The sequence below is a fragment of the Capsicum annuum genome, unplaced genomic scaffold (assembly GCF_002878395.1).
Source record: "Capsicum annuum cultivar UCD-10X-F1 unplaced genomic scaffold, UCD10Xv1.1 ctg2574, whole genome shotgun sequence".
NCBI classification, from domain to species: Eukaryota; Viridiplantae; Streptophyta; class Magnoliopsida; order Solanales; family Solanaceae; genus Capsicum; species Capsicum annuum.
This window is the reverse complement of record NW_025831954.1, coordinates 229,462-245,202: the sequence shown is the minus strand read 5'-3', so window position 1 is coordinate 245,202 and position 15,741 is coordinate 229,462. Positions and strand designations below refer to the sequence as shown.

Genomic DNA, 15,741 nt, shown 5'->3' with positions numbered 1-15,741 from the left:
AGGATCATACCCAAACAGTCAAAACGTGCACATATTAGCCTTATTAAAGATTTACGAAAAAATCCGAAAAATAAAAAATCAATTACTGAGATGCTTTTCTCAAATCAAATTGGTACAGGATAATACCCAAACAGTCAAAACGTGCTCATATAAGCCTTATTAAAGATTTACGAAAAAATCCTCGAATCGTCACATACATGCTTTTCCCATACAAAATTACCCATATTGACTAAGAGGCATAAAAAATGTGAAGTTGCAAGAAGTTAGGCGTGTTTGCACATACTAGAGAGAGACGAACAAATTGACTTACCCTTCAAGTTAAGCATCACAAAATTTCAATCAAGCAGGATATGCAAATAGGGTCGAATAAAAATCATAGACTTAAAATCAACACATTTATTTAGCAAAAATCAAACGTGGCCACACTTTTGAGAGACACAGATGAAGAAATAGTACTAAAGTTCACACACATATTTTGAACATGGGATCAAACCTGAAGACGGATTCTTCATTTTCGATGAGGAAGGGTTGCATGGTTGGAACGCCGAAGGGGTTTGCCGGAGGTATCGCTGTGGGAGAGGAGTCGAGGCTGTGTCGCGGCTATTGGACGTTCACTGGAGAGGAGAAAGAAGGCGACTGGAGGACGGAGGATGGAGCGGCGGCGTGGAGGCTTGACTGGCCATCTCCATCGATGGCGGCGCCACTGGTGGCGCTGTTCGCCGGTGGAGGATGAGAAGGGAGGGGGTTGGCCATCGGACCAATGGCTGGACTCGCCTAGGGTAGGAGCTGGCAGCGCGTATAGAGGAGAAGGAAGAGGTGATGGCGAAGGATATTCGCCGGAGATAGCGGCATGGCGACGAGGACTCAAAGCGGAGGGGGTGGTTTTGGTGGTCGATTGGTGACGGAGAGATCGGAGGAGGGTGGGGGGGGGGGGCAGATTGAGATTTGAAGGTGTTTGTAGATAGAGAGAAGAGGGAGGTGGAGAGACAGAGACGGAAGTTGGGGGAAAAAATTTGAGTTAGGGTTTGTAGGTTTGAAATAGGGACAGAGAGATCTTTTGATGTCAACCGTTGGATTGATTTTTGATCGACGACTGTGATTTAATGTCATAGGGGAATTAAAATGTGGCTAGGATGAAAAATAATGTCTTAAATTGTAAGAAATTGGGTTAAGATTGTAATGGATTGGGTAAAAATAGGCTATAATTGTAAGAAATTAAATAAAATTGGATTAAAAGGTAAACAAAATCATGCAAGGTAATTTTGATTAGGCTGTTATTTGAATTAAAGTAGGAATAATAATAATATATGATAATAGTAATTAAATAATAAATAACAACATTAAATAATATATAATGAAAAATACAATAAAAGACAAATAATAATAATGAAAAAATAATAATTAAATAATAAATTATAATAATAAATGATAAATAGAAAATAATATTAATATATATATAATAACAATGTCAATAAATAATAATATCAGTAAATAGTATTAAATAAAGCAAAACTGGACAATGTATTTTGCAAAATTGTGAGTGTGCATAATTACGTGAAAATAATTTAATTAATAAAATTACAAAAATGTCATTTTTAATTTTAGAATATTATAAAAATATGATTCTAAAAGATAATTGATGATTTATGCATTTTTTAAATTATGAATGCGATATGTCGGAAATCTGTTTGATGCAAGAAAATATGCAAAAATACTAATTTTTAAAAATTAATGATTTTGTTAAAATAACAGACTAAATGTAGTGTCGGGAGGTCAAAATTGGGTGTCAACATCACAGTGTCAAAATTGGCTACCAATACTGACTTTTAAAAAACTAATTCAAAACAATAAATTAATAGGAACAATTAAATTTCTTAAATTAATGATATAAGAAATACAAAAATGAAGTATAAGAATAAATAAAAATTTAAGAATAAAAAAAAATTTCAACATTATTATTGAAACAAATAAATTACCTTAAATATCAACAATATCTAAACAATTCATTTATTATGAATATTGAGGAAGTATTGTCTAAAATATCGATGAATTAAGTGGACTCAATGTAAAATAGTTGAATAAACCTTTCAATCTTTTCTATTTACCCCATTTGAATTGGACACACACCTTAATAAATTCTTTACTCTTGCAAGGTTAAAAGTAATTTCACTAATATATTTTTAGTTACTAAAATTTATACATTTTTTAAAAATAATAATGATTATATTTTAATATTTTATATAAATGAAGACTTTAGTTACTACTATTTTGTCTTATTTGAGGATATTTTCGTTAACAACACCAACAGTAAGGGTAGTTTGGTAACTAAAACCTCCAATCAATGACACTTTACCGTGTCTTTTGCCTCTACTGATTTACTTTCCTAAAATCTTCTTTCATCTTCATTTTCTCTGTTTTTCCTTTTTTTCCAGTGTATTCCCTGCGCACCTTGACACCAAAACACAAGTTTCAAGCAAAATTCATGTTCTTAATCTCAATTTTTATTAGTCCATCATGATTTATTTTTGGTAAGTGCATCTTTGATGGTGGAGCAAGTTTTCATTTGATGTTTGTTATATATATGATACATGATGCTAACTATTTCAAGCATTAATCCTTTTATTGCAAATCTGTTATTATTATTGATCTATTATACAAATTAGTTAATTCATGTTTTAATCTATTTTCTCTAGATCTGTAGTTAATATTGTTATGGTACTAACTAATTCAATTATCCTTTGGATAACTTCTTGTTCTGCGATACTAATTAGTTTTTGCTATCCTTTGATCCTTTTTACTTGCTCTAAAGATTGATTTTTGATTTACATTTTCTATTTACAGAAGATTGATTTTATAAATTTGTCTTAAGAGTTGCATTGAGCAATAGGTTTGAATCGGACTGACTCATTGTAACCTACTGGGAACTATAGAAAGTAATTTGCTTATGGATTGATGAACATTGAATATCATAATACTCCCTCCGTCTCAAATTATATGTCGCTATTTGACCAGACACGATATTTAAGAAATAGGCATTGACCTTGCTAAAGTTACTAAATTACCCCTCTTAAAAAAGTATTGGACCACTAGGTACTTTGATTAAATTTCACAATAATTAAAAAAATGCAATAGAGAGTACAGTATTAAAAAAATCTACTAAAAAAATACACCACCTATATAACTGTGTCTCTCTTTTGCAAAGAGTTAACTAGTCCAAATCAGTGTATCGCTTTAATTTAAAATTTTACTCTCATTTTCTCTATCAACAATTAAGAAAAATTTGTTATTGCAAAATTCAATTTTCTAGAAAATAGGAACAATTTGCCGTCATATACGAATTTTCCACAAAAAATTTACGTTTCTGATTTGATTTTGGTTTCAATTTTTAGGCGCTAAACCTACTTTTCATTTGAATTTTTAGCAAATGGTTATTTTGTGGCGCTAAATCTTCTTTTCATTTGAGAGATGTTCTTTTGCATCTTCTGGTTACTGTATCCTTTCTTTTGTTTTGGATAATTTCCAATTTCTTCCTTTTATTTCCTCTCTTATTTTTGCCATTACTCTAAAGATGAGGTTCGTCGTACCTATAGACTCAACCTACAGAAATAAACGATTGAAATTAGAAGAACGTCAAGCAATTGCAAAGTTTCTTTTGATAGAAAGTAAGGAAGGAAGTCTTAAATACGGATCTATAACACAAGCTGCGATGTTGTTCAAGAAATCAATAAGAACTATTCAGCTCATTTGGAAACAATGTCAATCATAAGTTGATAATGGTATGTCGTCGTTAGATGTGTCTTTAAGACTTACAGGTAAAGTTGGAAGAAAACGGATTGGAGTCGACATTATTCAAGTCAAAGAAATTTCACTTTGTCGTCGAACAAATATTCAATCTCTGGCTTTTGCGATGAACATGGAAAAATCAACCGTCTTTCGGCGTGTGAAAGTTGGAACTCTTCGGCCACATTCTAATTCCATCAAGCCTCAGTTAACCGAAGGAAACAAAAAGGTACGACTTCAATACAGCCTCTCAATGATTGATCAGAATACAATCCACATAAATCCCATGTTTATGAATATGTTTAATTATGTTCATATCGACGAAATGTGGTTTTTTTTGTCCAAAAAAGTTGAAAGGTACTACCTGCTTCCTGGAGAGCATGAGCCAGATCTGTATCGTTGTTACAAAAGTAAAAATTTTATTCCAAAGGTTATGTTTATGGTTGTTGTAGCACGTCCTTGATTTGATGAAAATGGAATTGAGTTGTTTTCTGGAAAAATAGGTAATTTTTAGTTTGTAGTTAAGGAACCAGTTAAGCAGAATAGCAAAAATCAAACAGCAGGAACTATGGAAACAAAGCCCATTAGTCAGTAACTAAAGATATCACTAGAGCTTGCTTGATAGAGAAAGTTCTTCTTGCTATTAGAGAAAAATGGCCAGCTTCCGATTCAAATAATCCTATCTTTTTACAACAAGATAATGCAAGTCCACATATTGGTAACAATGATTTGGAATTTATTGAAGCTGCCCGACAAGATGGATTTGACATTAGATTGTGTTTTCAACCATCGAACAGTCCAGATTTAAATGTTTTAGATCTTGGTTTTTTAGAGCAATCCAAAGTCTTCAGTATCAAAAGGCCCCTAAAAATTTTGATGAATTAGTGGAAGCAGTGGAAAGATCTTTTGATGAAATGAAAGCGAAACAACTCAATCATGTATTTCTTACTTTACAATCTTGTATGATTGAGGTGATGAAAGATAGTGGCGGCAATAATTACAAATTGCCTCATTTGAACAAAAATGGACTAGAAAGAGAAGAAAACCTTCCTCTCCAACTTCATTGTGATATTGATATCGTCAATAATGATTTGGCTCTACTTCAACAATGATATGAGTCATTGTTATGTTACAGCTCTTCATTTTGAAGTTGGAATGGTGTTTTTTCAAGTAGTATGTAGAAGTACTGTACTACTTTTGTGTATAGCCGTAGTGATCATCATGTAACTTTTACAATGATGTGTTGTCAAATATGTTAGGAGTACTATTTTTGTGTACAGACATGGTGATCATAATGTATTTTTTGTACTCATGAATAAGTCTACTTACAAAGATATAAGTCCCACCAGCTTATATATACTTACACGTCTTTTTCTAGCTTTATTGTTGTTTTATGCTTCTATTTGTTTCTTACTTTCTTATCACATAATAGAGAGCTGCGTAAATGGAAGGAAGGAGAAAAGGGAAGTGGGAGTCATACCATCACATTTGTATGAATTTTTATTTTTAAACTAGGAAGTCTATTTCGAGAACAATTAATTGAATGTTAAAGAGTTTGTGCAGACCAAATATATTTGGACAGCTTGGGGATGTCAATTGTTCAGGGGAACTAAATGAAAATAGTTGAAATCAATGTCGCGATTATGAGAGACCTTGGTTTATGCAAAAGGGTGTGGTACAGTTTCACTAATAAAGGCGGCACCCTCAGCTATTATGCAAAGAGCAGTAGGTACACTCCATAAAGACAACATATTGGGCATGGTAATATTTTGTCAGGCTGCTCTAAGCTAATGGTGTCTATTACAATTCTTCTCACGTGATGAATAAGATTGGTAATCACGCTCCCCAGAAGAGTCATGTTTTGGTTTCTCCGAGTGACCTTTGTCTATTGAACGATGACTCCTTTCCTTATACTTTTTATTGTCCCATTCAAAGTCGTCTAGCTCCCTGATATATATCCTACCACTATCACATTCATGAGACTTTAGTCTTCCTTGATCCTTACTCTTGATAAAATTTATTGTCCGTTATCTGTGACATTTATATTTCTTTCATGTCATTGATTTGTTTTTTCTATTTATACTTTACTGTTTATGGCCGTTGACTGGTGTACACTATATTTGAAAGTTTGCATCTGAAGTTTTCTTGGTATTGATATCCTCACTTTAGGATGTTATTCATTGAGACAATGGTAACTTCCGTGTTTTGTTTGTTAAATTTGGTGTTCTGTGACTCACTCTCACAGTTGTCGAGTGACTGAACATTTAATCATAAGCCGACAGTGTGATGATCTGTGTTTATGTTGAAATATCACAGAACATGGGCTAGCCTATGTACTTCTGGTGAACAGAGAGCTGAGAAAGGAGAAACGTAAGGTTGTGAATGGTGGGAAAGCAAATAGGAGTGTGTCATCTGTGTTGACCTACTTAAAAAAATGAAAAGGTCGGGCTGTTAACTTTACTGTTTTACGGTGGTTGTTGAAGACTGGCTTCTTGAAGAGCTCTCCGAGAGGTGCATTGCATCAGCTTGATATTTGTTGGAAACTATGTATTCGGTGCGGGATTAAATAAGTGCAGAAACTAAAAACAAAATTGTAGGAAATTGTTTTGTTGTGTATTTTCATTTTTGTGGTAATACATGTGAAGTGGAAGTACATTGAAGCTGAGGTCGACAATAATCAATAATCAAAAGATTAACAGAAAACAGTTTGCTGTGGAGTGAACTTCAGATCACGGTGCTTCTAAAAGGATCAAACATTCATCAAGACAAAGTGAAATGGACATTTTCTACTCATGTTTAGAGTTTGTAAGAAATATGCTTGTTATACTGCTTGTTCAGACATACAATATTTTCTTACTTGATGTTGCTGCATTCGAATTTGGAAAGCAAATTACACGGCTGACTTGTTAATGTAGGATATCATATCATGTGCTATGTTGGAAATGCACTCCTATCAATGTACTTTTAGTGTGAAGTATTGACAAGGCATATGACGCATTAGAGAAAATGGCGAAGAAGGATGTTGTCTCTTGGGTAGCTCACTGTCTCAATCAATTTTCAGTTCTAAACAAAAGAAGTTTGATCTTTGTAGTTGTGTTTGTTACTTTTTCCAATTGTAAGATGATATATGTGGAAAATGGGTCCCTCTAAATTCTTGTTTTCTTTAACTTTAGCTTTAAAGATCCAATTTTTACTCGAGAAATCACAGTTGTGAACAATGAGTTGTCAAACAAATCTGGATTACTTATGTAGAACCAACCAAAAAGAATAAATTGCTCTCTGTGGTTTAAAATAATTTTGATACTATAAAAATAAAAAGCTGAAAATTTAAATTTTGATTGAAGTGATAAGACTTTTACTTTAAAACAACAAATACTAAAAAAGAAGTATTAATATATTTAAAATCATGTGGGTCCAATAAGGGTAAAAAGTAATTGTGTCTTTAAAAAAAATTCCAAATAAGAAAAGACGACATTTATTTTGGGACGGACAGAAAAGGAAATGGCGACACATAATTTGGGACGGAGGGAGTAGTCTTTTTATTTGGTTCGAAGGATATCATGTGCCTCAGCAGAGAAGTAAAGTTCTGCTCTCCTCTCTTTCTCTTACGTATCTAGTTCTATAGCTTAACCCTTACTTTTACGATCTAAGGGCAGAACGCATGTCAAAAGTTATTTAATTTCGCTATTATGAGTATTTTTGGGGGTGTTGGAGACTTAATTAAAAAGTATTAATACTATGTAATATTGATTGGAAATATTTATGTCTATTAATATTTTAAAATTAAATTATAAAATATTATTTTTTTAAAGTGGGCTGGCCTGTAAGGCCCGCAACCCACAGTGTAATAGTGTGGGCTTGATAATTTTTGGCTCATTATTTTGATAGGCTAGCCCAACCTGACCCGTCAAACTCAAAGCCCGTGTGGGCTGAGCCAACCCGTATTGACATCTCTACAAAAAAATAATTCTACATTATTGATACTCAAAGGAGACTTTGGAATCTTGAAAAATGCACGAAGGCGAATTCAGGATTTCAAAATGCGGATGTATGAATGTGAAATTCATCAAGATGACCTACATTATGCATATTATACTAGACAAAGAGCCCAGAAATGGGGACAAAACAAGAACAAATTCCATGAAAATGTGCACCAAGATCATAAATAACTTACACACCAAGATTATCTCGGCTCTAGGGTACCCCCATCCCCACCCCCACGTAAAAATTTCACCTTCACCCTGTAAGATGAGGCCAACTTATCGAAAGATGGACATTGCTTCAGTTCATACAATCTTTCGATAGGTGCTTATTAGATCTTATTAAGCTTTTCTGTTACTATGATAGGATTTGCTTTTACTACTGCATTCTGACCAACATTCCTATAATCAAACGGGCAGTTGTTTTTGCAACTGAACCCCGTTAATCCCACACGCTTACGATAAGCTGTGCACTTTTTCAAACCCTCTTTTGACTTCACTTGTGCCATCAGTGAGGCTAAATCTGCAGATGCAACCGCAGCACCTGCAAGAGCAAGCTCTGATTCATCGCTGTTTGAGCTTCTGCGTATGACGTCTTTGCTGGATGCAACTACAAGCTTTGCATGTTCCTACTTCAGTAGTATCATGTCCTTTTGACACTTGGAACACATATTCATCGTGGCTGCACTACCGAAAAATTCACAGTCGTTGATGTAGAGGACAGGGTCTTCTGGAGCTCGAAAACCTGTCTCTTTAGATGACTCCATTTCTGTAGTTAACAAGTCAAGTTCAACACCACAAGTGTCACGCCTCAAATCCTATTGGGGCGGACTGGCACCCGTAATCGAGGAGGCCCGGAAGAGCCAGCTCATCATCTTATACTTCCCATGCATACCTCTATGACAACCCGAAATTCTGACAGCATCATATCGTATATAAAAGGAAACCATCACCTGTATAAGCTTGAGCACACATATATATATGTATATACAATACTTGGCCATTGGAGACATCACGTCTATTAACAAAACACCACCTTGACCGTACATTAGGTCTACAAAGCCTCTAGACAATACACAGAGTTTAACTAAGGTCGGGACACACCCCACCATATAACTAACTTCTATACAATACCCAAAGTGACTGGATATGACACGAAAAGTCCCGAAGCAAACTGGAGCTCACCAAAAGCAGCTGGATATCGTAACTCCTACTTGTGCTGTGTATGAGCTGAGGTACTTATGCCTGCAGCATGAAATGCAGGTCCCCCATGGGGGACGTCAGTAGAAAATATGTATTGAGTATGTAAAGCTGTAGATAATCACATCTGATATAGGATCTCAATAAAAATTAGAAGCAAATGAATAAATCGTAATAGGAGTGGACCACACTTACTAGAACTTGTGACAACCTGTACATTGTATTTATTCAATCACTTTACCTTCATTCTTATCATCTTTGAAATCATTACTGTATTGTACTGTGACCATTAGGCTACCTCCAGAACACATCAACTGGAATCGACCCATGATAGGCTTATGCCCTTGGGATACCACCCATAAACACATAAATAGGGATCAACCCATGATAGGCTTATGTCCCTGGGATACCACCCGATAAGAGAGAACTTCCATCACTTAGTTCAATTAATTTTTGAGATTGTTATTTCGGTCGCCACCACATTTTTGATACTTTGAAATAATGATACATCAACAAGGGACATATAAATAGACCTTCAATGCAATAACGATGATGTAAGAACTCATTGGCACATCAATGAAGTGTTTTGGAGTCATCAATGCCATAACAATGAAGTAGGACCTTATTAGTATATCAATTAAAAGTTTTGGAGTCATTAATAGCACATGTATCTCCGTAAAATCTAGCAGAATGACATGTCTGATGGAAGATTCAACGATAAAACACGATCCTTCGATGAAGAAAGCACTTCATCTAATTCACAGTTGGCAACACCAGATCCAGAGGCAGCATCAAGATGATGTGTTGCTGAAACTGAAAATGGTAGCGAATGTAGAGAAATTGCTATTGACTGCTTGCCAACTGAAAGCGATGGTTCACTTCTACACAATGACGAGTTAGAAAAAAAGCAACCGCTGTTTATGACATCAAACAGGCTAAGACAGACGCTCTTCGAGCACTGGATGATAAGGTTTCGCAGCTCAAGTCACTAGCCGCATTAGCTAGTAAGGAGGACAAAGACGACGGGGGTAATCCCACTAACAAAGAGCTGAAGCTTTAGAGTCTCTTTTGGAGGTTTGTGCGTGACTACTTTAGCAGGAAAAAATCGAGGATCTTGATGGTGTGCATAAACCATCAGGGTATGATGGAATGTCGTCTAGAGAAACAGTAATCTGGTTGACAAAAAGTCTCATGACTGCACAAAAGTTGTCCAAGGGGTCGTGATGTAGCACAAAACCTGTCTTTTGACCTATACAATGAGCCTCTGTCTTACGTAAATCATCAAGTATTGTTGGACTAAACTATTCCTCGAGGCTAAACGTGGTTGAGCATCCCTTAGTTTTGATTCTATTATTGTAGGACAGTTGATGGAGCTGTGAAGATTATATATAATGTACTTTTAAAGTTGATTTCTACTCTATGATGATACTTACCACATTTTCCACTGTTAGTTTTTTCTCCAAAACTACCTGCAGACAACGATTATACATTTCTTCAGCTTCTTAGATATGATTGTGTTATTATCGGAGTCGATTTCTAATATAGTCACCCAACTAATAGTATTATCTCACAAAGTCACGATCTAAGAATCAAGAAGAAAGGTGATTTTCCGAGGTAATAACTATTAGCTGAGTGACTATCTAAGAGGTCGGCGCGATATTATAGTTGTCTTATAGAAAAAAGTATCAACAATCAAACTGTTCCTTTTAATATTCCATTCCTCCAACCTCAAGCCTCTTGTGAAATGAATTTAATATTTTTAAAAAGTTTTTTTTATACTATTATTATAGTTTCCCTCATGCACATTTTGCCAATTTATAATAATTCTATCTTGATTATCATAATTTATTGGTATGATGTTACTTTTCTTATACATTTCCTTGTCCCATTCAAACTCGTCTCGCTCCGTTTCCCTGTCAGATATCCTACCACTATCACATTCATGAGACTTTAGTCTTCCTTGATCCTTACTCTTGATAAAATTTATTGTCCTCTATCTGTGACATTTTTTTTTTTCATGTCATTGATTTGTTTTTTCTATTTATACTTTACTGTTCATGGCCGTTGACTGGTGTACACTATATTTGAAAGTTTGCATCTGAAGTTTCATTGGTATTGATATCCTCACTTTAGGATGTTATTTATTGAGACAATGGTAACTTCCGTGTTATGTTTGTTAAATTTGGTGTTCTGTGACTCACTCTCACTGTTGTCAAGTTATTGAACATTTAGTCATAAGCTGACAGTCTGATTATCTGTGTTTGTGTTGAAATATCACAGAACATGGGCTAGCCTATGTACTTTCGGTGAAGAGAGAGCTGAGAAAGGAGAAACGTAAGGTTGTGAATGGTGGGAAAGCAAATAGGAGTGTGTCATCTGTGTTGACCTACCTAAAAAAATGAAAAGGTCGGGCTGTTAACTTTACTGTTTTGTGGTGGTTGTTGAAGTCTAGCTACTTGAAGAGCTCTCCGAGAGGTGCATTGCATCAGCTTGATATTAGTTGGAAACTATGTATTCGGTGCGGGAGTAAATAAGTGCAGAAACTAAAAACAAAATTGTAGGAAATTGTTTTGTTGTGTATTTTCATTTTTGTGGTGATACATGTGAAGTGGAAGTACGTTGAAGCTGAGGTCGACAATATTCATTACTCGAAAGATTAACAGAAAACAGTTTGCTGTGGAATGAACTTCAGATCACGGTGCTTCTAAAAGGATCAAACATTCATCCAGACAAAGTGAAATGGACATTTTCTAGTCATGTTTAGAGTTTGTAAAAAATATGCTTGTTATACTGCTTGTTCAGACATACAGTATTTTCTTACTTGATGTTGCTGCATTCGAATTTGGAAAGCAAATTACACGGCTGACTTGTTAATGTAGGATATCATATCATGTGCTATGTCGAAAATGCACTCTTATCAATGTACCGTGAGTGTGAAGTATTGACGAGGCATATGACGCGTTAGAGGAAATAGCGGAGAAGGATGTTGTCTCTTGGGTAGCTCACTGTCTCAATCAAATTTCAGTTCTAAACAAAAGAAGTTTAATCTTTGTAGTTCTGTTTGTTACTTTTTCCAATTATAAGATGATATATGTGGAAAGTGAGGTCCCTCTAAATTCTTCTTTTCTTTAACTTTAGCTATAAAGATCCAATTTTTACTCAAGAAATCACAGTAATATGAACAATGAGTTGTCGAAGAAAACTGGTTTACCCAACCAAAGAGAATAAATTGCTCTCTGTGGTTTAAAATAATTTTGATACTGTAAAAATAAAAGGCTGAAAGTTTAAATTTTGATTGAAGTGATAAGGCTTTCACTTTAAAAAAACAAATACTAAAAAAGAAGTATTAATATATTTAAAATCAACTGGGTCCAATAAAGGTAAAAAGGTAATTGTTCCTTTGAAAAATTTCCAAATAAGGAAAGACGACATTTATTTTGGGACGGGCGATACATAATTTGGGTCGGAGGTAGTAACAAATTGTTGCATATGCATCCATTTAGGCTTATTGGGTTTCCTTTCAAATTGTTCTTACATTTCAACCATTTTTCATTTTGTTCTTGTAATGTTCTACTACAAACAGATGTTCATGAAGGGATTGTTCTTAATATTCATAAATGCAAAAGCACAAGTACAATAAGTCGAATCAGATGCAGAATCAATGATTTGTACAAAATACTTTGCTTGACATTATTGAGTCAAGAGTTATCACATGAAAACAGCACTGATAGGCTTGCAACAAAGTCTCAAAAAAGGAGCTACTAACCGTTCCACCAAATTTAGCTAGAACTGTAGAGGTCTAAGACAACTTCATGTACTAATTCTTGGAGAATATGCCTAGCAACTTCAGTGCCACATTCATATTCTTCAATCTCGAAGTCCGTACATTTACCCAAAGAATGGCTCATATCCCATTCTATTAGGTCATCTGGGATCAAACCAACAAATTTTGTCCACTCTTCGACCTCATTAATAAATCAGCAATCAGAATCTCTTTGGTCATACTTGATGGTAGTTTGGTACAGGTTCTGAAACCATAATCAGAGATTGGAGAAAATTTTGTGTCAAGGTACTGTAATAGACAATCAAAGGTGAATCCTTTAAGCTGATTCATCTGTTTTGGGTCATTACAGCCAAGAAACTCACCGAAAGCCATCCACAGAAAACTCTAAAACATTTCATGTTCATTGAGGAGAAAATGGCTCACAGAGAACCCATCCTCTACAGGTAGAGCCTGCTGTTGAGGTGTAGTTCTAAGTATAAGTTCAGCATTCAAAATGACCTCTTTTTCATAGCTGAGGTTGCTTCCTTTCAACTGATCAATCTTGCTGAGCACTCCAGAAACGTTATGAATCAGTTCTCTGCAACTCTTCCTGGTGGATAATGAGGTCTCACAATCCGAAAGATCTCTATCAGGTTCTGGAAAGAGTGGTTCATCATCAACAGAGTCCACTGATTGAGCAAGCACTTTGTCCTCTGGAAGTAAACAAGCATCATATTTATTAGAAGCATGGATGCATGAAATCCAAGTTCAGAGTTGTCTTATTTTTTAATTTATGTATTTGAGGGAAAGAAAGGAAGTATGCAAATAGTAAAATGTCGAATCGGGGACCATACTTGAGCTACTATTGGGACTGCTGGAGAGGTAGCTGTCATTTGAATAGTGATCAAGTGAATTCCCAACTAAATCATCTTCATCTTCCAAAGGAGAAAAATATCTAGTAGGATAAGTGAGAGCACATTTAGCTCTAAACCTTTGCAAACCTAGTTCTGAACTCTTTATTTCGGCCATCTCAAAATCCATATCTTCTTTATCAGATACGCCAGGTCGAGCACCAAGTTTGTCTGCCACATTACTCCAAGTTTCAGAAGTTGAAGCCTTTTGGGGCTTACTGCCTGATCCTGCCGGCATCAATTCCAAACGCATGAGCCTAGCAACCAAACTTGGAGCTTTCATTTCACGCTTTCTTTCACAACGTGTATAGTTCATTCCATTATTCTTTGCATTTGGAAAACCCCCACTGCTCTCATCAGCAATCTACATTGTTCATACAAGAACCAAAAACAATAAAAACAACAACTTTCCTGTCAGCCTAAAATCTGAGACAATAGAAGAAAAAGAAAGCTAAATGTGAGAGTATAGTTCAAGAAATGAGTACCAAACAAAAAAAAGAAATAATTTAGCCCTCTAGCTAGAATCACCTTCAAGAAATTAACCATTCTGCTTTAAAAATGAGTGGAATGTAGTAGTAGCTAACCTGGTGAAAGCAGTTTCTTTGGAAACAGCTTCTTGGCAAATCTACGGTTCCGATCAAAGAGCTGAAAGAAAATGCCCACACAACCATATGTTTGGTAAAGAGAATAATCTTATCCTTTGAGAATAATCAACTATCATTCATCCTTCAAAATCCTCGCTTAAATTCCTTCACCTTTTCTCCCACTCTGCTGAATGTGATTCACACACTTTGTCTTCCCTATAAGATTCTATCAAACATTATCTTCACATTAATTTGGAAAGAATTAAACAAAAGACCCCCCCACAGGCCCCTATGCCCACCACATCACTCACCCTCCTTGGCCCAAAAAAAGAAAATGGGGAAAAAGAACTTACATTTTCATGCAAGAAACAAAGCAAAAACACAACAAAATATCAGAAAGAAAGTAGAAAATAGCTATGAAAACTAAAACCCTGATCTGTGTTCAATTATGACAAAACTTTCACAAGAAACCACAGTCAAACAAAGCAAACACAGAACAAGAAAATACAAATAGCAATACCCAAAATGTCTTCAACTTGCACCAAATGTGCTACTGTTCAAGAAAACAGCTAGAACTGGTTATAGTACACTCTAGTAAGCTATTCTTTTCTTTTTTTAATCTTCTTTATGACAGTGAAAAAAACAAAATCATAATTATTTTAAATTAGTTCCTATAGACATGCTTTCTATGCTTTTCTATCACAAATGCTACAGAATAAGAAAAGAATGTGTCGATAGAGACTAACCGATTAGGCCCCAAACAATAATAATAGAACCCAAAGCAATTGCAGCAAGGACAAGACTGAATGTTTTTCGAAATCCAAAGTGCCAAAGAACTTCAAAGTACTTTTAAGAGAAAATAGAGGGAGTAATAGCGGAGGAGAAGTTTGTCCTCTTAGAGAAAGAGAATGGTGAGTTTAAATAGTGAGGAGGGCCGTCCACAATCCCAAATTATGAAGGAAGAATAATATTTAATGGAAGAAGAATAACATATAATGAATCAATTAAGGGGATTGTTCCCTTAAATGGATGGGGTAAATCAATCTGTTCCACCAATCATGCTATAGTTGCCATAAATAAATAATGCCCTATTATAACATTTGAAATTTCCATGAATAGAACAAGTAAAAAGAGATCCTTCCTACTTATTGAATGAAATCAAGAAGAGGTATTTTACCATAATTAACGTGTGAGGGGATGTCTTTCAACCAAGTTAGGCAAGAAAAATAAAAAATCAATTACTGAGATGCTTTTCTCAAATCAAATTGGTACAGGATCATACCCAAACAGTCAAAACATGCACATATTAGCCTTATTAAAGATTTACGAAAAAATCCAAAAATAAAAAATCAATTACTGAGATGCTTTTCTCAAATCAAATTGGTACAGGATCATACCCAAACAGTCAAAACGTGCACATATTAGCCTTGTTAAAGATTTACGAAAAACTCCGAAAAATAAAAAATCAATTACTGAGTTGCTTTTCTCAAATCAAATTGGTACAGGATCATACCCAAACAGTC

General features: G+C 34.9%; 3 protein-coding genes across 6 annotated transcripts in view; all 3 read right to left on the bottom strand.

Annotated features, from left to right (window-relative positions):
* LOC107846117 overlaps nt 1-879 on the bottom strand; it is a 51,912-nt gene extending 51,033 nt beyond the window's left edge. For 2 of the 4 annotated variants that reach the window (XM_047402628.1, XM_047402627.1), the window contains exon 1: nt 494-857. The gene's annotated coding sequence lies outside the window, so the exon portion shown is untranslated. Of the gene's footprint in view, nt 1-493 lie in introns of all 4 variants that reach the window. The other 2 variants (XR_007049381.1, XM_047402630.1) reach the window with 2 other exon arrangements.
* LOC107877473 overlaps nt 1-15,741 on the bottom strand; it is a 60,337-nt gene that overhangs the window by 2,488 nt on the left and 42,108 nt on the right. The gene's annotated exons all lie outside the window — the stretch shown is intronic.
* LOC107846139 lies at nt 12,547-14,081 on the bottom strand. Its single transcript, XM_047402633.1, has 2 exons — nt 13,578-14,081; nt 12,547-13,436 (listed from the first exon to the last, which is right to left on the bottom strand). Exons 1-2 carry the CDS (start codon nt 13,948-13,950, stop codon nt 13,129-13,131), a joined length of 681 nt encoding a protein of 226 aa, XP_047258589.1. The 5' UTR covers nt 13,951-14,081; the 3' UTR covers nt 12,547-13,128.

Coding starts and splice junctions, on each gene's coding strand:
- LOC107846139 (XM_047402633.1), bottom strand. CDS start 13,950: ATGAACTATACACGTTGTGAAAGAAAGCGTGAAATGAAAGCTCCAAGT. Junction 13,437..13,577: donor CAGTCCCAATAGTAGCTCAA/GTATGGTCCCCG, acceptor GTTTACTTCCAG/AGGACAAAGTGCTTGCTCAA.